The sequence below is a fragment of the Anastrepha obliqua genome, chromosome 2 (assembly GCF_027943255.1).
Source record: "Anastrepha obliqua isolate idAnaObli1 chromosome 2, idAnaObli1_1.0, whole genome shotgun sequence".
NCBI lineage: Eukaryota > Metazoa > Arthropoda > Insecta > Diptera > Tephritidae > Anastrepha > Anastrepha obliqua.
In genome coordinates, this window is record NC_072893.1 from 112,133,882 (window position 1) to 112,159,789 (window position 25,908).

Here is a 25,908-nt window from a genome sequence, read left to right on the forward strand (position 1 = left end):
AGTCCAGCATGAATCGATTTTTGGCTGTGTCAATACAATTTTGAAATGGGGTGAACAGAACAATGTACTGTCATTCAATCATTGTTTGCATGATATCCGATCAAAAGCACTTGAAAAGTGTTACGAGAAAACGCAATCGAAAATAACAAAGTTTTTCCAAAAAAAATAATTGAACTTTGGCGCACACACTCACATGTCCTTCCGCATTGATCTCTTTGTATTAATTTGTCGTATAAAAGGACTAGACATTGATTTTAAACAAGAAGTGTGCATTGGTTTGGATTGAACCTCAAATATACTTATAGAGAATATATTGAATTAGTCCAAGCCGTTACGATAAATTTATGAAATCATTGACGCCATTGGCGGCCGCCGTAGCCGAATGGGTTGGTGCGTGATTAGCATTCGGAATTCACAGAGAGGTCGTTGGTTCGAATCTGGGTGAAATACCAAAATTAAGAAATACATTTTTCTAATAGCGGTCGCCCCTCGGCAGGCAATGGCAAACCTCCGAGTGTATTTCTGCCATGAAAAAGCTCCTCATAAAAATATCTGCCGTTCGGAGTCGGCTTGAAACTGTAGACCCCTCCATTTGTGGAACAACATCAAGACGCACACCACAAATAGGAGGAGGAGCTCGGCCAAACACCTAACAGAAGTGTACGCGCCAATTATTTATTTATTTTTTTCATTGACGCCACAAACCCTAATACTACTACTCGAACTTAAACCTCCATTGGGCTCGGGAGGTCTTGCTAGATTTCCGGCTTTGAACGTGAATTTAACGTATTTCTATTTAAGCTTGAGCGTTTAGGTAGCTTCTTAAAATTGAATTTCCTATTGATTTATGGATATAACCTTTTAAAAAGGATACTCGAACAGCACGAAAAGGGGCCAGACCCGGATGCACAACCGACGGTTTTAAAAAAGGTGTCCAAAAACTTATTCCCATTATTTCCCAATTTCATTTATGTGGCGTTCAATCAGTTAGATAAATCTCTAGTCCAATTTACATTGTAGTACGAGGGGTGCCTTTTATATTTCGGGATTAGAGAACAAAAATAAATTTTGAGCATCGAAAATCACTTTATTGTTTTTCAAAATATTCTCCATGAAGCTCTATACACTTTTGCATGCGTTTGAACCAATTGTCGAAGCACTTTTGCCACTCTGAATGAGGTACCTCCAAAACATGCATTCTGAATGCCGCAACCGCTTCTTCAGTTGTCGAAAAACGTTGACCTCTCAGCTTATTTTTTACGTACGAGAATAAAAAGAAGTCATTCGGTGCCAAGTCAGGAATATACGGCGGATGACCCATTAATTCGATGTTTTGGGTGCTCAAAAATGCGTTGTTTGAGTCGATGTGTGAGAGCTCGCATTGTCCTGGTGAAGAGTGATCCGTCTTTGGCGATTGGTTTTCCTAATTTCTTGGAACACAACTGGCAAACAAATGGTTGTGTATCACTCAGAATTTACTGTTCTGCGTTGTTCTAGTGGTACGGTTGCGACATGTCCAGTTTTTCCGAAAAAACCGGTGACCATTTGCTTGGTAGTGCTTCGTGCGTGAACAACTTTTGTTGGATTTGGCTCATCTTGAAACACCCATACAGTCGACTGCCGTTTACTGTCGGGCTCATACGCGTAAATCCATGATTCATCACCTGTCACGATGTCATAGACGTGTTTCGAAGCCCCACGATCGTATTTTTTGAGCATTTCCTTCGACCAATCGACACGAGCCTTCTTTTGAGCGATTGACAAATTGTGTGGGATCCAAAGCGAACAAATTTTTTTGACAGTCAAATGTTTATGAAATATTGAATGTATGCTGGTCACTCTAATGCCTAAGATTGTCTCAATCTCACGATAGGTCACATGACGATCTTGCAATATCAGTTCGCGCACAGCATCAATGGTTTTCGGAACAACAACTGATTTTGGACGACCTTCACGAAATTCGTCTTGGAGTGAACTACGACCACGATTGAATTCACCATACCATCGATAAACACTGGTCCTTGATGGAGCTTCATCGCCAAAAGATGAATTAAGTTCATCCATGCAATGTTGCTGAGTTAATCCACGTCGAAAGTTGTAAAAACTAATCGCACGAAAATGTTCACGATTTAATTCCATTTTTGGACCGAGATGAATCTTTTAAGTTACTGTAAACAACACAAATAGCGCTGGTATTTCAAAACGTTCTGAGTACGTAAAAGCCAAAAAATGTCAAACTTTGCGATACAGCTGTCAGTTGCCAGAAAGGCACCCCTCGTAATCTTCTGTCTGAACACAGAGTGGTTCTAAGGTAATATATCATAAAATATATTTGACGGATGTGCCCTTCTTCTAAGGCAGTCACTTTAAGTCACCTTATTTAACAGCCACACCTCGCACTTTTGTTAATTGGAAGCTTAAAACCAAAGACAACTTATTAATGCCATGAAAGTGACTTCGATTGAATTCACTAAAGCCGGTAGTAGGCGGATTTTTCTCTTTCACTGCTTTCACAGCTAAAGCCGGTTTAAAAATACACAGCTAAGTTTTTCTTCACCACATCCAAAATCCTGTACTTCTACTCAATTCAACTCAATTGCTCCAAATACAAAATTCTTATCTTGTGTTCAATACCTTTTTCATCAATCAGTCTGTGTGCGTACATTGCCCTTGGAGTAGAAGTCCAATAAAAGAAAATCAGTAGAAAAAACAAAACGGAAATGAGTTGAGTGAGCCAGAAAATCAAAAAACAACATTCCCACTTAAGTATCATAGTGCGGCGTTTACGTGCCCCAACGTTATGCCTGACGAACTCTGCTGCTAGCGCCAATTATTAAAACTGTCGCGACAACTTGGCGGCAGACGCTCAGTCATCAGAGGCCATTACCCGACGGGAAACTCTAGCTTACCACTACAAACGGCTCGACGAGGCTTAAAATACACAACACATCCAACTCTACACCCTCGGTGTGTTTGAATTGCATAGAAGGCAATAAGGATATGGATTTGTCAATCGTGTGCAGACTGGCGGCGCCTTTCGCAGCAAGAGCATCTGTCTCTCTAATGAATATGCGCCGCTTACAACGTGATGCGCCTAACAATTGCTGGGATTGTATGCGATGAAGACGTGTTACTATTGCGTTGGCTATCTACTATCGTCACATTTGTTGTTGTTCTTGTGGTTTTTTCAACTGTTAAGATATACGAGTATTTTGCAATAGCTGCTATAGTACGGTCATCCTATGAATGCAGACGACATGCAACAATTGGATATTAAAATATATGACGACATTGGCAGCCTCATAGTCACTATTCATGCCAGCCATGATTTGCTCGCAAACACATGAGGTCACATTTTTTGCTGCGGCGTCTGCTCTGTATTTTTTTGTCCTTTTTTTCTTTTTTTTTTTAAGTGACGCCGCATCACTCGTTGCACGGACAATAATCAGAATGCTTTGTAACGTAGGAATGTGAAGATTATTTAGTATTATGATAAGAGTTATCTTATTACTTTAAGCGGGCAATTAATTTGGTGGAGATTGACGATATGGGTGTTTTTTTTAGAGGTTAGGTTTTCAAGATGAAATAAAACGTATATAATTTAATGTTATGGCCAAGAATTTAGCTTTATTATAAAGATAAGGGTTTGCCATTATTTCTTAAAAATGATTTCGGGCAAGTGGCCGCCGCGGCTGGCTCGAATAAATTCCAGCCGAGAGGCCCAATTTTCGACCACTTTTTGCAGCAATTGGGGCTGTATGTCAGCAATAACGCGCCGAATATTCCCTTCCAAGACGTCAATCGTCTCGGGCTTATCTGCGTAGACAAGCAACTTCACATAGCCCCACAAGAAATAGTCCAGCGGTGTTATATCGCACGATCTTGGAGGCCACGCCACAGGTCCACGGCGCGAGATAATGCGCTCACCAAAAGTTTCCTTCAATAAATCGATTGTTGCGTTGGCTGTATGGCATGTAGCGCCGTCTTGTTGGAACCAAAGGTCGTCCACATCAACATCGTCCAATTCAGGCACGAAAAAGTCATTAATCATGGCTCTATAGCGCTCTCCATTGACTGTAACATTATGGCCGGCTTCATTTTTAAAGAAATATGGACCAATGATTCCCTCTGCCCATAGAGCACACCAAACAGTGACTTTTTGAGGATGTAACGGCGTCTCAGCAATGGCTTGTGGATTATGTACACTCCAAATGCGACAATTTTGCTTATTGACATACCCATTCAACCAAAAGTGAGCTTCATCGCTGAACAAAATTTTCTTCGATGCGTCGCGCGAACCGAACCATTATTTTCGTAATAAATTTGCACGATTTGCAAACGTTGTTCAGGTGTAAGTCTATTTATTATGAAATGGCAAACCAAACTGAGCATAAATCAAGTGACAGCTGTCAAAAAGACCATCTACGAAAAAAGTAGTGCCAACTTGAAAACCTAACCTCTAAAAAAATATATACATATATATATATATATTTATACATAGTTCCTTATTATCACATTAAAAATACACCTCTCTTACAACGCTCCAGTGCCGGAAGACTTCTTAGATCAGCTCCTTCAGGAGAACTCGCACCGCTTACTTTTTAACGCCATCAACGAAAAAATCTACTGCGAACGTAATTTATGACTATACTGGAATGTCAACAAAAGCGAGAGAAAGCTGATGGTCGCCTTTGGTCCCTAAGCCTCGACGACTGGTGATTGGGCTTGCGTACATCTATGAAGGGCAGGGCTCTGTCATCAATTTGCTTAGGCATACCTTCATGGCCAACCATGTTGGAGAGGTCAGGTACGAGTACACGACTGGGCGGGATTGTCACTAAACATCCCATCCCCCAATCCGTGATAGCATCACGTGTATATCGGAGCTCGTTGCAGTTAGACTTGTTTGCATAGAAGGAAATAAAACTCAATAAAATAGGGCAAATAAAATGTATTAACTGATTTATTGAGGAAGTTGGGCCCAGAGAAGTACTCTGAATCCACGAAGGAGGCACAATACATATTTCAGGACCCAGTGCTATCTCCCCTAACAATAATAATAAAGCACACCTCGCAACCATTGATATCTCGGAAATTACTGTAACGCTTTTGAAATACTTTAATCATATAGGGTCTTACCTTCTCAGTTCTTCTGGGTAGGTTAGGTTAGCCTAATTGGCAATAAGCCACGCATAGACATTTTGGTCCCTAGCGATACCAGATGGGTAGGCTGTGTGCCTGAAATTAACCGTATACAGCTTGACACCACTGAAAATATTGGGAAAGTAAACAAAATAACGCAATGTGAGTCTCTACTAAAAGGTAATTCTGACAGCGAAAAATGTTTCAACCCATTCTATCTCCATCTTTGCCTCTATTTCCTTCTTGTTTTTTATACCCATTATCTTCCCTATTCGCACATTCTATTCCGCCTTTGTTTTTACATTTCGCGAACTTAGATTTATTTTAATTTTTGTTTTTACCTTTATTTTCATTCTCGTTTTAATACATATCCTTTTCTTCATCTGCATATTCACCTTTTCCTTAATACTTATATAAATCTTAATCTTAGTCTTATCTCTATTTATAACTAATACCGTTGATTCAATAGGCTTTTAAACTTCAACCGAATAATCTTTTGATTGATTGAAACAGCCGTAACGGAATAGCTTTTACTTTCTCACACAGCGTTTTTGTTTCAGTTTCCTTTTCTATCATTCTTGTTTCATTTTGTGGCGGGTCTTTTTCTGACACCATAACGGTGGATGTTTCTTCATCTTTCTGTTTCTCCGGTTTCTGTACAATTGGTGGTTCTTTTTCTTCATTTACTGCTAGTCCTTCTACGTGCTTTTCTGGTTCCTGTCCAGTTGATGCTTCCTCTTCTTCTGTTTTAGTCATTCCTTTTGTATCTTTTTCTGAGTTCGGTACTGTTGCTGCCCCTTCTTCTATCCGTTTTTCTGGTTCCTGTGCAGTTAGTGGGTCCTCTTCCTCATTTCTTGGTGTTGATGTTTCGTCTTCTCCTTTTTCTGTTATTCCTTCTGTATGAACTTCCGTGTTCTGTATTTTTGATGCCTCTTCTTCTATCTGTTTTTCTGGTTCCTGTACAGTTAGTGCTTCCTCTTCCTCCTTCCTTGTTGTGCCTTCCACGTGGTTTTCTGGTTCCTGTCCAGTTGATGTGGCCTCTTTTCCTTCTTTTGTTATTGCTTCTGTATCTTCTTCCGAGTTCGGTACTGTTGATGCCTCTTCTTCTATCTGTTTTTCTGGTTCCTGTACAGTTAGTGCTTCCTCTTCCTCATTTCTTGTTGTGCCTTCCACGTGGTTTTCTGGTTCCTGTACTGTTGATGATTCGTCTTGTCCTTTTTTTGTTAGTCCTTCTGTATCTCCTTCCGAGTTCTTTACTGTTGATGCTTCTTCTTCTATCTGTTTTTCTGGTTCCTGTGCAGTTAGTGGGTCCTCTTCCTCATTTCTTGCTGTTGATGTTTCGTCTTCTCCTTTTTCTGTTATTCCTTCTGTATCTTCTTCCGAGTTCGGTACTGTTGATGCCTCTTCTTCTATCTGTTTTTCTGGTTCCTGTACAGTTAGTGGTTCCTCTTCCTCCTTCCTTGTTGTGCCTTCCACGTGGTTTTCTGGTTCCTGTCCAGTTGATGTGGCCTCTTTTCCTTCTTTTGTTATTCCTTCTGTATTAACTTCCGTGTTCGGTACTGTTGATGCCCCTTCTTCCATCTGTTTCTCCGGTTCGTGTACAGTTGGTGGTTTCTCTTCTTCATTTCTTCTTGTGCCTTCCACGTGGTTTCCTGGTTCCTGTACTGTTGATGATTCGTTTTGTCCTTTTTTTGTTAGTCCTTCTGTATCTCCTTCCGAGTTCTTTACTGTTGATGCTTCTTCTTCTATCTGTTTTTCTGGTTCCTGTACAGTTAGTGGTTCCTCTTCCTCCTTCCTTGTTGTGCCTTCCACGTGGTTTTCTGGTTCCTGTCCAGTTGAGGTTGCCTCTTTTCCTTTTTCTGTTATTCCTTCTGTATCTCCTTCCGAGTTCTTTACTGTTGATGCTTCTTCTTCTATCTGTTTTTCTGGTTCCTGTACAGTTAGTGGTACCTCTTCCTCATTTCTTGTTGTGCCTTCCGCGTGGTTTTCTGGTTCCTGTCCAGTCGATGTTGCCTCTTTTCCTTTTTTTGTTATTCCTTCTGTATCTTCGTCCGAGTTCGGTGCTGTTGATGCTTCTTCTTCTATCTGTTTTTCTGGCTCCTTTACTGTTAACATTTCCTGTTCTTCTTTTTTAGTCACTCCTCCTGTATCTTCTTCCGAGTTCGGTACTGTTAATGTTTGTTCTTCCATCTGTTTTTCTAGTTCCTGCACAGTTAGTGGTTCCTCTTTCTCATTTCTTGTTGTGTCTTCCACGTGGTTTTCTGGTTCCTTTACTGTTGATATTTCCCGTTCTTCTTTTTTTGTTATTCCTTCTGTATCTCCTGCCGAGTTCGGTACTGTTGATGCCTCTTCTTCTATCTGTTTTTCTTGTTCCTGTACAGTTGGTGGTTCCTCTTCCTCATTTCTTGTTGTGCCTTCCACCTGGTTTTCTAGTTCCTTTATTGTTGACATTTCCTCTTCTTCTTTTTTAGTCACTCCTCCTGTATCTTCTTCCGAGTTCAGTACTGTTGATGTTTGTTCTTCCATCTGTTTTTTTAGTTCCTGCACAGTTAGTGGTTCCTCTTTCTCATTTCTTGTTGTGCCTTCTCTGCGGTTTTCTGGTTCCTGTACTGTTGATGCTTCCTCTTCTTCTTTTTTAGTGATTCCTTCTGTATTTTCTTCCGAGTTCGGTACTGTTGATGCCTCTTCTTCCATCTGTTTTTCTGGTTGCTGTACTGTTGATGCTTCCTCTTCTTCTTTTTTAGTGATTCCTTCTGTATTTTCTTCCGAGTTCGGTTCTGTTGATGCTTCTTCCTCCATCAGCTTTTCTGGTTCCTGTACAGTTAGTGGTTCCTGTTCCTCATTTGTTTTTGTGCCTTTCACGTGGTTTTCTGGTTCCTGTACAGTTGGTGGTTCCCCTTCTTCCTCATTTTTTGTTATTTCTTCGGTATCTTCTGCCGAGTTCGGTACTGTTGAAGCTTCTTCTTCTATCTGTTTTTCTGGTTCTTCTTTTTCACTTCTTGTAATTCCTTCTATGGGGCTTGCTGATTCCCAAACAGTTGATTGTGTTTGTTCTGTGGTTTTTGTTATACCTCCTTTGTCTATTACTGATTTTGGTACGGGTGATGCTTCTTCTTCTATCTTTTTTTCCGGTTCCTGTACAGTTGGTTCCTTTTCTTCATTTCTTGTTGTGCCTTCCATGTGGTTTTCTGGTTTCTGTACTGTTGATGTTTCCTCTTCTTTTTTAGTCATTCCTCCTTTATCTTCTTGCAAGTTCGCTACTGCTGATGCTTCCTCTTCGATCTGTTTTTCTGGTGCCTGTACAGTTGGTAGTTCTTCTTCCTCATTTCTTATTATTTCTTCTATGTGATTTGCAGAGTCCGGAGCAGTTGATTGTTCTTGTTCTGCTGTTTCTGTTATTCCTTTTTCTGATTCCTGTACAGTTGGTGGTTGTTCTTCCTCATTTTTTGTTATTCCTTTTATATGGGTTTCTGATTCTTGTACAGTTAATTCTTCTTGTTTTTCTGTTCTTATTATTGCTTCTGTCTCTTTTTCATGCTCCTGTACGGTTAATGTTTCTTTTTCCATCTGGTTTTCTGATTCCTGTACGTTTGATATTTCTTCTTTTGGTATAATTCCTTGTGGTTGTGTTGATAATTCCTGTATAGTTGGTGGTTCTTCGATTTCCCCTGTGTATATTGTTAGTTTAACGTGAATTAACTTTCCCTTATTTTTCCTAGTTTTTTGTTTCTTTCTCTCTGTCGTGAGCTTTCTAGTTTTCTTCTTCCGTGATTTAAACTTTTTAAGCCCGATTTGTTTGAACACTGGCCAATGTTTCTCTTTACCATCCATCCACATCATTTTTTTATCTCTGCCTTTTTTAATTACATGTAGAGGGTTATAAATTTTATCTCCTGCGCGAAAACTTCCCAGCAGTTGTCTGATAATATGAAGAACTATAGGAAGTACACCTCGTTGTTTTGGCAATATATGTTTTTCGTATTTTTTCTTTGATTTTGGTTTTTTACGCTTCCTTGATGGTTTCCTATGTTTTTTCTGTCTTGAGATAAAACTGTTAGACCGTCTATGTCTGAGCATTGGCGCCGTTTCTTCCGCATCATCCAATACCATCACTTTTTCACCTTCGTTCCTGTCAACTCCTTGTAAAACCTTGTGATATTCATCTCTTTCGCCACAACTGGCCGACATTTGGCTAATAATGCAAAAAGCTATAGGAAAGACATCGGAATAATTAAATATAATATAATACAGTTAATCTATGCTGTTTATTGTTTAGGTCCAGGAAAACCTCTGAGCATATTTTTTAGTTAAAGAAGATTCTTTCAAAAACTGTCTGCTTTTTGGGAGCGACATAAAATTGGAAGAGCTTCCTTTTGTGGAAGGAGTGTCAAAAATTGCTGGAGAAAGTATGGCAACCACCTCACATGGTTACGCTAATCACAGTCTATACAGATGGCTCTAAAATGGATTGTGGTGTTGAAGCTGGTATATATTCTAATAGACTTAAAATTGAACAATCTGTGCATCTCCCTAATGGCTGCAGTGTCTTCCAGGCGGAAGTATGATATGTACTTGCAATTGGGGAAGCTTGTAGGCTACAAATCGCAGATTTCTCTTTTAAGGGTAATATCGCTATTCATTCGAATAGCCAAGCTGCAATCCAAGCACTGGATTCAACTACAACAACCTCTATGGGGGTGGAACAAAGAAGTAGGAATAGCCTTTCCACCTTGCATGAAAACCATAAAGTTACCTTAATCTGGGTCCCGGGACATTGGAATATTGAAGGTAGCGAAAAAGCAGATGAACTGGTAGAGGGGGATCTACAATGAATAACGCTCTTGCAGAATCCCATTAGGTGGAGTCAAGAATACAATTTCCTGAAATACCTCCGAATTGCGGATTGTACAATAGATGAAGAGACAAGACTACATGCAAAATTATCAGGACGTTATGGCCCACCTACAACCTCAAACAATCGTTATAACTGGTCGAAGAACAAGCAGACAAAATGGGCATCCTTCACAACACATACTGACACAGTTGTAACAACCAGAGAAAAAGGAAACAATCTTGAATTTCCTCTGTGAATTACCTGCCCTATGGAAGGACAGAATGTCAACCCTGGGCAAACCGCTGTTCGAGGGTCTCGAACAACTTTCTGGCTTAGAGGGCAACCGTCTGATAAGGTTCTTAAACCGCACAGACTGGATATGGTCATGCCGTAAATAACTGGTAAACAAGTTGGTAGCGAGGATGTGGCAACAAAATGGTGCGGAAGCGCTAGCTGGATTCTGGAGGAATCACCACTTTAACCGACCAACCAACTAGCGCTAATCACTATCCACAGAATGCCCAAATTTTCATTTCATTTATGGGTTTTTTTATTGTGAAGTTAATCTCACCTGGAAGGCTTTCTTGATAAAAATTGCATCAACTTACAAAGGAGGAGCGTCTATAAGACAAAAAAAGAGTCGAAGGCCTTGGCTGCTAGCACTCCTGTTAGTTCTTAAGTATAATAATTGTATTATTGTACCTAATCCTAATAAATAAAAAATAAGACAAAATGAGTTAAAAATAATCAAATAAATTTTGAAATTATTATTTGTTTTATCATTTCTCATTTTGGCAGCTCTTTCCCCCTAGAAATCTGTACCAAAAGTCTGTACCACATCTCCGCGGCGCGAAATGAGTCGCCTTACGCTTGAACAACGTAGGAAAATATTTCAAACTTATTTCCAAAGTCAAAGGTGTATAAAAAATTGTAAAACTATCTTTTCCGACGAAGCACATTTTCATTCCCGGCAGCTATGCTAACAAGTAAAACTGTTGTATCTGAAACCTCAAGATCAGAAAACAAGATTGTCGAGAAGCCAATCCATCCGCAGAAAATTATACGTTGGTGACGACTTCGAAGCGGTGGAATCACTGGCGCCTTTTTCTTTGAACATCCTGCAGGACATGCTATTTCAGTCAAAGGTGAGCGCTACAGATAATGATTTTTTTTCGGCGACAATTAAAGACATGAACTTGGACGATCTTCGGTTTAAGCAGCATCTTCCGCCATGCCATACAGCGCATGCCACAATTGATAGTTTATGGGCCGAATGCGATAAATGAGTTATCAGCCGTCTCGGCGATGTCAATAAGTCACCTCGAAGCTGCGATTTGACGTCGTTACACTTTTTTTGTGGGATGCCGCGTGAAAGATCGTTAGTAAGAGAACAAACCATTAAAGATTCAGGTCCTTAAAGCTAATATCGTGCAAGCCACTCGTGCGATAAAGCCTCACTAAGTGTTGAGAAATCTAAGTTAAAAGAATGCGAAGCTGCAAAGAAAACTAAGGCGGTCACTGTAATGAAATCGTTTTCAATATATCAACCACATCAACCAGAAGCCACTATATGGACCAGTATAGCAACTTCTTAAGAAATAACACTTTATGAAAGGCTGAATCTTTCAATGAAAACTAGTACTTTTTAAGCAATTTTACTTTACTCATGGAGACAATGTAATAACTACCGCTAATATTCAGCACTTACCGCCTATCAGTAGAGACAAGTAGAAGGTTTTTGGCAACATCTTAGATGCGCCGATACAACTTAGAACTGTTTGAATGGAGTTTTTACTTGGGATTTAAATAGAAAAATATTCAAATGATACTAAAGCTATTACTTAAAGCAATAAATTTAGGAAAATCCAGTATTTGAATTGGACCCATTTCGTTGTGGCAAAACGACGTGTATTTGCATGAGTTATAGATAATACAAGCCAAATGTAATAAAATCACGTTCTTTCCTCCATCAGCTGCGCGAACTGTGTGGAAAACTATTCGGCCTTAACCTACTATTTATTTTAATTTTTTTAATTTTCTGTGAATAATAAATTATAATAATATGAGTTCCTCCTTTCTGGTGTAATATTTAGGTAATAATAACAGTATTATTATTGCTTTTGTTTTGCTATTATATGCTTATGACAATACTCAGTGCATACCGGGGCTATGCAAATACTTGCGCCTAAACAAAATTTACAACACATGGAAATATTTTCAAAATTTCTGATGTAGCAATAATTTTACTTTCTTGTTCAATAGGTGTACGTGTGAACATATGTATATATGTATTGTACTAGCGTACCCTCTCGCCCACTTCGCTAGGCGATAAATTCTATGATTTGCTGAAAGAGAATAAAAAAAACCAGTCTAATGGTTAGACGCGATAGAAGTGAAACCTTCTGTAAAACAAACTGAGAGAGAATGAGACGAAAGCAGCATTAGGAGCGGGATAATTATAGGTTCATTATAATATTGCTATAAAGTTCATATTTTATTTTCTTCATTTTATTATTATTCATGCTCAATGTTTTCAATTTCAATAAATGATACGAGTGGCTTATGATAGCTAAAATATGATACAAATGCTTTGGTTTCGATATCTTTGAAATACGTATGAATGAATCGTAATCTTTTCTAAGTATCCGCGATACTTCTGGTGTATACTTTATTAAATTTTCGTGAATGAATTCCGTGATGCTATTTATTGATTGATTCGGTGAAATATAAATTGTTACAATTAAAACTGTTTTTCCATTGCTCAATCTGGTTTTTAGTTTTATTTTCTTTTTGTTTTTTTTCTGTCGATATTCACGACACTTTTCTGCATTATTTTTCGGCATAATTGCGGTAAATATTTAAAAATGAAAATATTTACGAATATAAAAATACGGACGCAATACAGCACACGCGGTTGCTATTATGAGCGTCGTAACGCGTATATTACACAGACGTACTAACATACACATAAACATTCGTAGGACGCTTGGTCTAAGCAAGTATTAGGTAGTGTAGTATAGGTATACATAATGCCTTCTCGCTCACCGTGGCTCCGTAATACGCAGGCGCGCACGGGATCCCTACAAAATGCTGTATATCAAAATTCTTTTCATACGAAACACTGTAAATTAACGTAACAAAATTCTGCAGTGACAAAATTCTGTATTTACAGAATTCTGTATTTACAAAATTCTGTAAAAACAAAATTCTGTACTGTCTTAAAAAAATTCTGTATTGACAAAATTGTGTATTGACGAAATTCTGTACTGACGAAATTCTGTATTAACAAAATTCTGTATTGAAAAAATTTTGTGTTGACGAAAGTCAACGAAAAAAGGAGTCCTACGCAAAAATACGGTGGATTGCGTAGCCGGAGTTGGACTGATGAGGGTTATTCTTATGAAGTGCGGCCGAAGGCCGCCCACGCGAAAAGAAGTTCTACGCAAAAATACGGTGGATTGCGTAGCCGGAGTTGGACTGATGAGGGTTATTCTTTTGAAGTGCGGCCGAAGGTTTTTTAGGTGATTTACTTACAGCATTTCGTCAATACAGAATTTTTTCAATACAAAATTTCATCAATACAGAATTTCGTCAATACAGCATTTCGGCAATACAGAATATTTTTTACAGAATTTTGAAATACAGAATTTCTTATACAGTATTCTATAATACAGAATTCTGAAATACAGAATTTTGTATACAGCATTTTGTAAACAGAATATTGTATCATACAGCATTACGTACCCAACCCGGCGCGCACGCATACGTACTAGCATACATACAAACATACATACGTATGACGCTTGAACTAAACACCAAAGCAAGTAATAGGCAGTGTAGTATACACACTACAATACTCACTATACTAGCGTGGCTCAGCAGTACGCAGCCACACACATATACGTTTATCAACATATAACGCTTTGTAGTGTCGCTTTTTCGTTTCATCGAGTCTCAAATCACTCCCAACGATTCTAAAGAAGTTTTCACTTCAAAACCAAAGCAAATTCTTTGATACAATTTCATTCGAACTTTATTGTAACACTTCTTGGTAGACAACGTTTTTGGTTTTTCCATCTTTCGCGTAAATGAATAATGGCGATGGTTTGCCTACTCGTGAGCAAGCTACATACAATTGTCCATGAGAAAAAATTGGGTATTCTAAATTAATACCGCACATTTGTAGAGATTGTCCTTGCGCCTTATTAATTGTCATAGCGAAGGCAAGGCGAATAGGGAACTGCAAACGTTTGAAATCGAATGGTAAATCCGTCGGAATCAGTGGAATTCTGGGTATCAAAACGTCTTCTCCTTTCCTTTCAAAATTGTTGCTTCGATAACGTTACCCATTAGCTTCTTCACAGCGAGTCTGGTACCGTTGCAAAGTCGTGGCACATTAATGTTGCGCAGCATAATAATCGGTGCTCCAATTTTTTATTGTAAATTATGAGGTGGTAGGCCTGGCAAATCGAGTGAATTTAAGAATTCAGTTGGATAATTTACGATACCATCTTGATCAGTAATGGTGTCCATTGACTTATATGCAACTATTTCACCAGGTATTTGATTCAAAATAGCTGCATTTCTATCATTGACGTCCTTATTTTTCCCAGCTAAAATTGCTCTTTCGTTGAGCCAATCATGGTTTTTGTAATGTTGAACTATGTTTTGAAATACACTCTGCATCAATGCCTCTTTAGACTGTGCAAAAGTGCAGAAATTGTTAGGCAATGTAATCATTCCTGTTGGATCGACAGACATTTGGCCATTTCCGATTTTCAGTAATTGGTGTGAAAATTCAGTTGCTGACGGATCGCTCTGTAGTTGAACACGTATGTTTGTAGCAAGTGTAAGCCTGTTTACATGTCTCCCTAAAGACGATGATTTTAAACATGCATTGATTTCAGCTGCAGCCTCCAAAGACTGTTTGGCTTCCTAGTAGATCTTTCAAAGTTCTATCAAGTGCTTCCAATGATTTCCTGTGTGCCATAGTACACTCGTCCCATACGATGAGCTTACATACTTTAAGAACTTTTGCCATTCCAGATGTTTTCGAAATATTACATGTTGGTGTTTCATTTACCTGCATATTCAAAGGCAACTTTAATGCAGAATGTGCTGTGCGACCGCCTTCCAGTAATGTAGCCGCAATTCCGGAAGAAGCGAGTGCCAATGTAACGTTATTATCTAATCGAATTGTTGCTAATGTCAATGAAATCAAAAAAGTCTTTCCTGTTCCCCCAGGAGCGTCCAAGAAAAACAATCCACCAGTTCCATGGCTAACATTATCCATGATTGTATCATAAACATGTTGCTGTTGGTCATTCAATTTCCTTAAATTTGATGTTACAAATGTGTTTAGTTCATTACAATCATAATGGTATTCACGCTCCAGTTCTCGATTGAGAACTTCGGATGGTGTTTTCCTTTCGTGATGAACAATTTCCGTCTTTGACTCGTTGTTCGTTGAATTTTCGTCTGAAACAACAATCGCATTGTCCTCATCGATCTGAATTCCCATGTCTTCAAACACGCTCATATCGTTGGAGTTATCTGAATTTTGTGTATTCATGTGTTCATCCTCTTCGGTAAATAAATCCACAACTTTATTTAAATCTGCCATTCCGAAAATGTAATGTTATATTTTTGAATTCGTATCAATCCGGGAACAATGTATTCTATTGTAATCTTATCGATGTGAAGACCCAAAGAAAACTGTCAACACACAAGGCCTATAGATTTACCAGGTCTGCTTGAAACTGCAAAAACAAACTTTTTCTGCCACATCACATGGGGAAATGTACAATATAAAGTGGTATGCGTTGGTGTGCGGTATTCCCTTGTTCTTCAAAAATGTATATCTCGTTTGACGTAAACCCAACAACAACTTCTGTCAAATTCTCTGGGAGCCGAATAACTGTTTCTTATCTGGCATACCTCGGTAAATCTATTATCCTTGGTCAACACACTTGTTGCTCTCACAAATGAACTGCACAAAAAACACAAATCAGTAGTTCGGTGTTCGTGTATGTGTACTGAAGCATTTCTCTTCATAAAGAGCGTACAAACCTCTGTGTTTATGTTTACTCTCCGTCGAAAAAAATTTACAACTTAGCAACTCGACACAAATCGTTTCACAATAACGAAAAATTCGTATATTTATTCCAAAAAAGTTGTACACGTAAAATGAATGTTAATTCGAAACTTAATCTAAGAAGTTCTGCGGCAATTTTCACTAAAAACGCAATTTGTACAATATTTTGATTTTTTCTTTTTTTTTTATATGAAGAAAATATTAAAAAAATTTTTTTTTTGCTAAAAACCTTCCCCTAGTGGATCCCTATAAAAAGAACGAATAAAATTGGCCTCGTATCGGCCCAAAAAAATGCGTACAAACGAACATCATTTCATTTTTATATATATAGATGTATATATAGAGGCCAATTTTATTCGTTCTTTTTTCATATTATGGGGATCCACTAGGGGAAGGTTTTTAGCAAAAAAAAATTTCTTTTAAATATTTTCTTCATATAAAAAAAAGAAAAAATCAAAATATTGTACAAAACAAAACTTGCTCGATTCTTAGATTAAAGTAAGTTTCGAATCGACATTCATTTTATGTGTACAACTTTTATTGAATTTTTCGTTATTGTATACAGAAATTTCAAATGATTCGAATGAAAATTTTTTTTTTTTATTTCTTCCATAAAATATTACACCTGTCGTTAGACAATAAGTAATTTGACTTACAAAAAGATGGAATGAGAGTGATATTGAAGGGCCAATGCCCCCAAGCTCATTTAGAAGAAATGTATACATATTATTTAAAAACAAGTGGTTGACAAACAATGACATATACGATTAGTTGACAATTGATTACAAGGATTTTGCAAGATCTGTTGGTGTTTGACGGTTAAGCCGACTTTGGGTAGATTTTTCTTTATTTGGTAGTCTTCTCATCATAGGATTTGTATGCGTTAATAGTCTATTTATGTGTCTTCTGCTAGCGCTTTGTATTGTTTCATCAATAGTATCGATGTCAAGGTCGCGATGAATATCTGCGTTAGGTATGTACCAAGGTGCATTAGTTAAGGTCATAAGTATTTATGAAAATAATGTTTCAACTCAATTGAGCAATGCTTTCTTTGACCAATTCTATATGGAAATGAATGCGTTTGCAAACGATGTTTTCGGCTATGAACAAATGTTGGAATCGAATGAAAAAGGAAAGAAACGCGAAATGATAAAAAAAATTCTTGGAAAATTTAAAATGAATGGTGCTTCATTGGAAAAATTCAAAGGCAATAAGAACATACACAAGATAAAGTTAGAATTCGAATTTTTAGATTTATTTTGTTTATTTCTCATTTTTTCAGAAGTACACCACACAACAACTCATTCCAACTCTGATTTTGAAATCCTGTTGGAATTGGTGATCGATAATTTTGTCACTATAATGGTCAATGGAAATTTGCGTGTATCAGACCCTGCATATTATTTACCATATAAACTTTTTATGGAACATATGGACCGAATGAACACAAAAAAATAATTTATATTATTTTTGCAACATTTTGGTTTTCAGTTAATACAATAAAAACAATACTGTTTTTTCGTGAACACAAAATTCTAAATTTATTACGTTGTTTGTTTAGAATTTTTTTAGAAAAAAAGTAAATTTTTTGGTTTTGAGGAAATTTGTTTATTGTTGCTATTTGTGAAAGCGTAGATATTTGTAAGTATTTGACTATAATCCTAAAAGTTAATGGAATACCACTATGACACATAGAAAACATTTTTTCAAAGGGGTGTTTTTCGAAAATTATAAAAAAAATTGTTTTCAAAAATTTTGAAGAAATAAAGTAAAATAAAAAAATTTCGAAAGCATGAAATTTTTTCAAAACCAAATTTTCCTCAAAAAGATAAAAGAAATTTCTTCGAAGAGGTGTTTTTCTAAAATTACAAAAAAAAATTTCAAAATTTTAAACAAATAAAATAAAATAAAACTTTTTCAAGGGTATGAAATTTTTTCAAAACAAAATTTTCTGAAAACCAAACAAAATTAAAAAAAAAATGGTGTTTTCAAAGCATTTCATATTCCACTATTAATAGAGAATACATTTTTTCGAGGGGGTGTTTTTCAAAGCGGAAAAAAATCTTTTCAAATTTTTTCAAGAACAAAATTTTCTCAAAAACGTTAAATTAAAAAAAAATAGTTTTTTCAAAATATTTAATTTTCAGCAATTAACTGAGAAGAAATTTGTTAGAGCGAAGTGTTTTTCAAAACTTCAAAAAACACTTTTTAACCAAAAAAACTAAACCTTTTTTCAAAAACAACAGGAATGATAACATTGCCTAACAATTTCTGCACTTTTGCACAGTCTAAAGAGGCATTGATGCAGAGTGTATTTCCAAACATAGTTCAACATTACAAAAACCATGATTGACTCAGCGAAAGAGCAATTTTAGCTGGGAAAAATAAGGACGTCAATGATATAAATTCAGCTATTTTAGATCAAATACCTGGTGACATAGTTGCGTATAAGTCAATGGACACTATTACTGATCAAGATGAGGTCGTAAATTATCCAACTGAATTCTTAAACTCACTCGATTTGCCAGGCTTACCACCTCATAATTTACGATTAAAAATTGGAGCACCGATTATTATGCTGCGCAATAGTAATGTGCCCCGACGCTGTGAAGAAGCTAATGGGTAACGTTATCGAAGCAACAATTTTGAAAGGGAAGTACAAAGGAGAAGATATTTTGATATCCTGAATTCCACTGATTCCGGCGGATTTACCATTCGATTTCAAATGTTTGCAGTTCCCTATTCGCCTTGCCTTCGCTATGAGAATTAATAAGGCGCAAGGACAGTCTCTACAAATGTGCGGTATTAATTTAGAATACCCAATTTTTTCTCATGGACAATTGTATGTAGCTTGCTCACGAGTAGGCAAACCATCGCCATTATTCATTTACGCGAAAGATGGAAAAACCAAAAACGTTGTCTACCAAGAAGTGTTACAATAAAGTTCGAATGAAATTGTATCAAAGAATTTGCTTTGTTGCGTATTAATTTTATTCTCTTTCAGCAAATCATTGAATTTATCGTCTAGCGAAGCGGGCGAGGGTACGCTAGTATATACATAGATGTATATTTGGAGTGAGATCAATCTTCATGAGAAACTCGAAGTGCCGTAAAGCTTTACTTTGGCATAGTCAGCTCAAAAGAGGTCCTAAGACATGGGCGAACGAACAGGCTACGGACGACGTACAGAAGTTATTCCCCATCTTAACGAGACCCCAGGTGTAACATATGCATAAGCTGTGACTATCACATCATGGTGGCTGCATAGATGACAACCAAATGCCATGTTTTCGCCTTCATCAAGACAACCAAATTGGCATACAGCAGCTGCAGCATGAATCTGCACAGGATCCCGTGTGCGGAAGGCGATCTTTTAAAGCATAGGAAAGCGGACGAGAACGCATGAACCGAGCCTGCAGAATTGAGTTCGAGTATAAAAGCGCATATGTATTGCCTATTTTCAGAAGACTGGGTAAAGCTGCAATTAGTGGTGTCGTAGCCAGCAACATTTGTCGATTAGTCATGCCGTAACCATAAACAGCTTATATTGAAATAAAATTAATGATAACATTTGCATTTCGCCTTCAAACACATATCATTTCGAACTATGTAAGTCAATTAATTTTTCATCGTTCATTTCTAATAATCAAATTTTTATGGCCAATGTCAAAACAAATGAGAAGTATTTCACAGCTGCTTACGGTTACGGAGACAAACCAAGATTCAATGAATACATACCACTATGGCGTTATCGTGCGGCACCTTTAATCGTTTACAGCGATGCTCATATGTTTGATCAGAACAAGTTGATTGCTATGGTTACGGCTAGAATCGGTTTATCAACCTATGCGCAAGTAGCAGCACAAGTTACAAATAATAAAACAGGTATGCCTAACCCCCAAAATGATGATATTCAAGAGCTTAAAAAAATGATGAGCCAGCTCATCAATCAAATGACTAACATGATGAATATAATCACACTACTGGTCACCAAATTCGATGGACAAGCAAAGTAAAATGACAATAGCCTTATGGAATGCAAACGGACTAAATCAACATATTTGTTTTGAGGAATTAAGTATTTTCTTAATCCTGTTAATTAATTTTTCCGTGTGAAAAACAATGTGTGGATTTGTTCACGCACCAAGTAGAAGAGGGTGCAATGTATTTTCGCAACCTTCTTTATAGTATCAAATCTGCAAAGCAGGCACTGTTAGCTTAACAAAAAATACAGATAGAAAAACAAATATGATTACAATATTATATGTACGTACATGCTAATTTTTGCTACGGTTACAGAAATCGGATGTTTCTACTGTTATTTTATAAGGAATGCGTGTAGGTATAGCAAAGAAAGAATGCCTGTAGGAATAACTTAAACTAAATGGGGGTTTATGTAAATACCTGCTGCATACACTATTCTTGAAACTAAAACTTTTATTGACCAATACAACATTGACATACTATTTGTGTCAGAAACTCATTTTAATGACAAAAGCTACGTCAGTATTCCCGGCTACAAAAATATATGCACCAATCACCCTGACTGAGACAGACTGAGACAAAATATTATGTTTGACAAAATGGAAGAATATCAAATGGACCATCTGCAAGCAACGACGATACAAATAAATGACACTCTAGGCCAGCTTACCATATCAGTTGCTTACTGCCCTCCGAAACACAACAACAAAACAACACAATACGCTAACTACCTTGAAACACTTGGAAGTAGATTTATTGCTGGAGGAGATTATAACGCAAAAAATATGATGTGGGGTTCAAGCTTAACAAACACGAAAGGAAAAGCATTACTTGACGCCATCAGAGAGCGTAATTGTAATTATATAAGTACCGGAGAACCCACTTACTGGGTACCTGACTTACTTGACTTTTTTATCATCAATTAATCCAAACGTACTGGCAATTGAATCTTGTCTTGAGCTCTCTTCTGATCACTCGTAAATTATACTAAGAACTCAACAACCACCGCAACAAAACTTAAATCCACCACTTTACAATCATCGCACAGACTGGATTGCGTTTACTGAGCTTTTGGAATCATATTTGGACACAAAAGTATCTTTTTTAACGACAAAACTATTAAGGCAGTTAGTAAATCTACATCCTCTTCACCAACTAAAGTAAAAAATGACTACATACCTGATACGATAAAAAAGAAACTAAAACAAAAGAGAAAGCTAAGGAAGAAATGGCCGACAACAAGATTTCCAGACGACAAGAAAAAGCTAAACAAATTGGGAAAAGGTATAAGAGACCTACTTCAAAAGGAAAAGAACAAAAAACTTAACAATTATCTCAAAAATTTTGACGCAACAAAATCCTCAAACTACACACTTTGGAAGGTGACGAAAAAAGTGGTGGGCGCCACAATACATTTACCACCAATAAAAAGAACTAAAGAGAAATGGGCCCGAACCTCTTCAGAAAAAGCAACGGTCTTAGCTCAACATTTTAAAGATACTTTTGAAAATAATAATAACGACATAAATCTTACTTATGCAGCAAACGAGAATAAGGAGCAAATTAAAAAAATCACACTTACGGAGATAAAACAATTAATAAAAACTCTAAAGAACAATAAATCGGCTGGATACGACCAAATTTCGGGAACAATTATGAAGCATATGCCTGACAAAGCAATAATTTATCTAAGAAATATTTTCAACGCTGCTATAAGTCTCAAATATTTCCCTAGTACCTGGAAAGTAGCTGAAGTTATAGCGATCCCGAAACCTAACAAAAACGCTACACTAGCGACATCATATCGACCAATCAGCCTACTACCGACAATATCAAAAATTCTCGAAAAACTATTATTTGACCAGATAAATCCTATTATAACAAGCATGAATCTGATACCCCAACACCAATTTGGATTTAGGGAAAACCATTCAACAATCCAACAGATTCATAGAGTAGTTCACAAAATTAATGATGACCTGAGTAAAAAAAGAGTGGGCATGTCCATATACCTCGACGTAGCTAAAGCCTTTGACAAAGTGTGGCACCCTGGGTTACTCCATAAATCAAAAACACAACTACCTAATGACTTTTACCTTATTCTTAAGAGTTACATTCAAGGCAGGAAATTCTATGTTAAATATAACGACGCATGTTCAGACATTCAACCCATGAACGCAAGCATTCCCCAAGGCAGTGTCTTAGGACCAACATTGTATCTATTGTACACGGCTGATCTACCGGAACCGAAGTCAGAAAACAGCATGATTGCAACATTTGCGGATGACACAGTCCTCATGCTATCTCATAAAGATACAAAAGTCGCAAAACAAAATTTACAAAACGAATTAAATGTGACATTAAACTGGTTCAAAAAATGGAACATCGAAATTAACGCTGACAAAACAATACAAGTAAACTACACAAACCGAAGGACAACCATTGAACCAGTTAGCGTTGGTAATTCTGACGTGAATATTGACACCAAAGCGAAATACCTGGGTATTACGATCGACTCGAAATTAAACTGGCAGGAGCATATAAAGAAAAAGCGAAATGAAGTTAAAAATCGTTTTAAGAAATTGTACTGGCTGCTTGGACCTCAGTCCAATCTATCATTGCAAAATAAAGTACTTATTTATCGAACGATAATTGCTCCAATCTGGAAATATGGAATTGAGATTTGGGGCACTGCTGCAAAAAGTAATCTAAGTAGACTTCAACGAGTCCAGTCTAAAATACTTAGGATCTTAACTAATGCACCTTGGTACATACCTAACGCAGATATCCATCGCGACCTTGACATCGATACTATTGATGAAACAATACAAAGCGCTAGCAGAAGACACATAAATAGACTATTAACGCATACAAATCCTATGATGAGAAGACTACCAAATAAAGAAAAATCTACCCAAAGTCGGCTTAACCGTCAAACACCAACAGATCTTGCAAAATCCTTCTAATCAATTGTCAACTAATCGTATATGTCATTGTTTGTCAACCACTTGTTTTTAAATAATATGTATACATTTCTTCTAAATGAGCTTGGGGGCATTGGCCCTTCAATATCACTCTCATTCCATCTTTTTGTAAATCAAATTACTTATTGTCCAACGACAGGTGTAATATTTTATGGAAGAAATAAGAAAAAAAAAATACCAGTCTAACGGTTAGACGCGATAGAAGTGAAACCTTCCGTAAAACAAACTGAGAGAGAATGAGATCAAAGACAACAATTGACGCGGTATTTCAAAGATATGTTGACAACATCGAAACCAAAGCATTTGTATCATATTTTAGCTATCATAAGCCACTCGTATCATTTGTTGAAATTGAAAACATTGAGGATGAATAATAAGCAAATGAAGAAAATAAAATATGAACTTTATAGCAATATTATAATGAACCTATAATTATCCCGTTCCTAATGCTGCGTTCGTCTCATTCTCTCTCAGTTTGTTTTACGGAAGGTTTCACTTCTATCGCGTCTAACCGTTAGACTGGTATTTTTTTTTCTTCCGCCGTGTACATTTGGATGTCAACATAAAATTGAATTACGAAACGTTTTACTTAGCTTAGTGTATGAATTCACCTTGGAAAAAATTCAATTTTCTTCTATAATAAATTTTAATAAAAAAAAACTGTTTTCAATAAATAATCAGAAATGTCCTACAATGCAAATTTCAAAAAAAAAAAAAAATTCCATTTTCGTCTACTTGTATTCATATAAAAATTTATGTCTCTACCCACCAAAGCTAAATGTATTAGTATATTTCTTCTTGTATTTATTCAATAATTTGGGCCGAAATCCCGGCGGTACTGCAATACCGGGCCAACCCGTGGCAGAGGTGGAGCAAGCGCCTAAAACACTCCGCCCATTTTCAAAAATCAGTTTAACATTTGTTGTCCTCGGATGGAGGATCTATCAGATGTTAAGCTGATAAGAACAGATACCACACTTTGATTTTAGCCATAAGGCGGAGAAGCGATAACCATGCACAACCAACAAACTACCTTGTCAATACATTTTGTAATAAACCTTTTGAGAATTACACGCTCACAAAAATTAATGTACGAAATATTTATACCGATTCACTTCAACTGACTTTCAGTATCTAAACCAAAAATAGAAAAGCCAAAAACCTGTTTTCAATAAATAATCGGAAATGTCCTACAATGCAAATTTCAAAAAAAAAAAAATTTTTTTTTTTCTTGTGATTCGAACCAAGAATTTTGGATCGGAAGTTCACATTGCTAGCCGCTCGGCTATCGCGCCATGCCGTCGGCGCTGGCCTAAAAGTTATTTAGTTCGTCGCTACGTTTATATCAACATATAATATAACGCTTCGTAACTAAATAACTTTTAGGCTAACGCCGACAGCATGGCGCGGTAGCCGAGCGACTAGCAATGTGAGCTTCCGATCCAAAATCCTTGGTTCGAATCACAAGAAAAAATAAAAGTTATTTAGTTCGTCGCTACGTTTATATCAACATATAATATAACGCTTCGTAGCCAAGAGGGTCGCTTTTTCGTTTCACTTTTTCTCAAATCACTCCCAACGATTCTAAAGAAGTTTTCACTTCAAAAATTAAAAAAAAATGGTTACGGCTAAGGTACGGCACCACTAATTACAGCTTTAACCGCTAACAGCAGTCGTACAATTGCATTCTTCCTAATGCAATGAAGTGGATTGAAATACTCGCTAAAATTAAGATCATGGAACTTTCTGAAGCATTCAAAAAATAACAAAGAAAAACATGCTGTAGTTCATTCAGCACTTACTGTACGAATTCCCCGCACTCTAAAGAATATGCTTCCGATTACGAGGGGATGGAGAGTTTAAGTACACTTTCATTGGAGAGGCTAATATAATGCATCAAGAGACCGGAATAAGAACTGGCCTGGAGAAATCTCTCCTTTGACCTATGTGGCCACAGGGTAAACTCTATTTTCCAATAGACTGTCTAACCTATCACAATTTGTACACTGAAACTCTCACTGAAGGATTACCCGCTCAGTGCCATACGATCTACCTCAAACCCATCACTACAAAAAAATATGTGCGAAAAGCAGAGGACCCCTATATTAAATTTACAACTCCTTCTAATTAAAAAATTGTGTCCCTTGAGTTTGTTCTAAGCCGGCCTCGTGTTAAGGTAGGCTAGGCGGGGACTAAAGTTAAAAAAAAAGTATTTTGAATACTCATACTAAACGTGCCACTTGCACTGGGAAATCAAGGCGAATTGAATATTGTCCGCTACTTCATTTTTTGCGACTTTGACAAGCGTTATAATAGACACCACAGTAATATAGAACAAACAAAAAGAAGAGGAATTACATTTTTCTAAAAACTCGTATTGTGATTTGTGATATTTAAACTAAACAAACTAATGATCACGAAGTGCCCCGTGTTGAAAGGTGTCAGCACGAATTATGAAATACCTCTAAATGCAGTTTTTTGCTTTTTATGCGAATGACGCCGTGACAAGAAAGCGTGCGTGCGTGTGGGTGTAATTTCTTGTGTTTGGTAGTTTCTATTACTTTCGTTTACTCTCCTCTTCACGCACAAGTAATTTCCCGCAGCGAAACGACTAATGACGTCGCAGCGAATTCGGTAGGCGCAATTTCTTAAAGTACGTTCAGTAAGTAGCAATAAATCCCCAAAATTAGTCTACCCGTTAACAAATGGCAGACTAGCTGCAAAATTGACATTCAGCTGTCAATACTGTTTTGAAAGGTTTTTCTGCATAGAAATTTCTTTGGTGGTATAGTTTTGAGTTTTTGGTCAGTTTAATTATTAACGATATGAAGAAAAGGCAAGGAGAAAAAATATCTAATTTAGTGACTTAA

At 37.0% G+C, this 25,908-nt stretch overlaps 1 protein-coding gene and 1 non-coding gene across 2 annotated transcripts; both read right to left on the minus strand.

The window, feature by feature from the left end:
• Positions 1–5,592: 5,592 nt before the first annotated feature.
• On the minus strand, positions 5,593–11,758 carry LOC129239228 (trichohyalin-like). The gene is made up of 2 exons (XM_054874581.1): positions 11,685–11,758; positions 5,593–9,350 (listed from the first exon to the last, which is right to left on the minus strand). The coding sequence occupies exons 1-2, from the start codon at positions 11,722–11,724 to the stop codon at positions 5,623–5,625; spliced, it is 3,768 nt and encodes a 1,255-aa protein (XP_054730556.1). The 5' UTR covers positions 11,725–11,758; the 3' UTR covers positions 5,593–5,622.
• Positions 11,759–23,849: 12,091 nt separating this feature from the next.
• LOC129239828 (U2 spliceosomal RNA) lies at positions 23,850–24,047 on the minus strand. Its single transcript, XR_008581954.1, has one exon. It is a non-coding gene; the product is annotated as a U2 spliceosomal RNA (small nuclear RNA).
• Between the last annotated feature and the right edge of the window lie 1,861 nt (positions 24,048–25,908).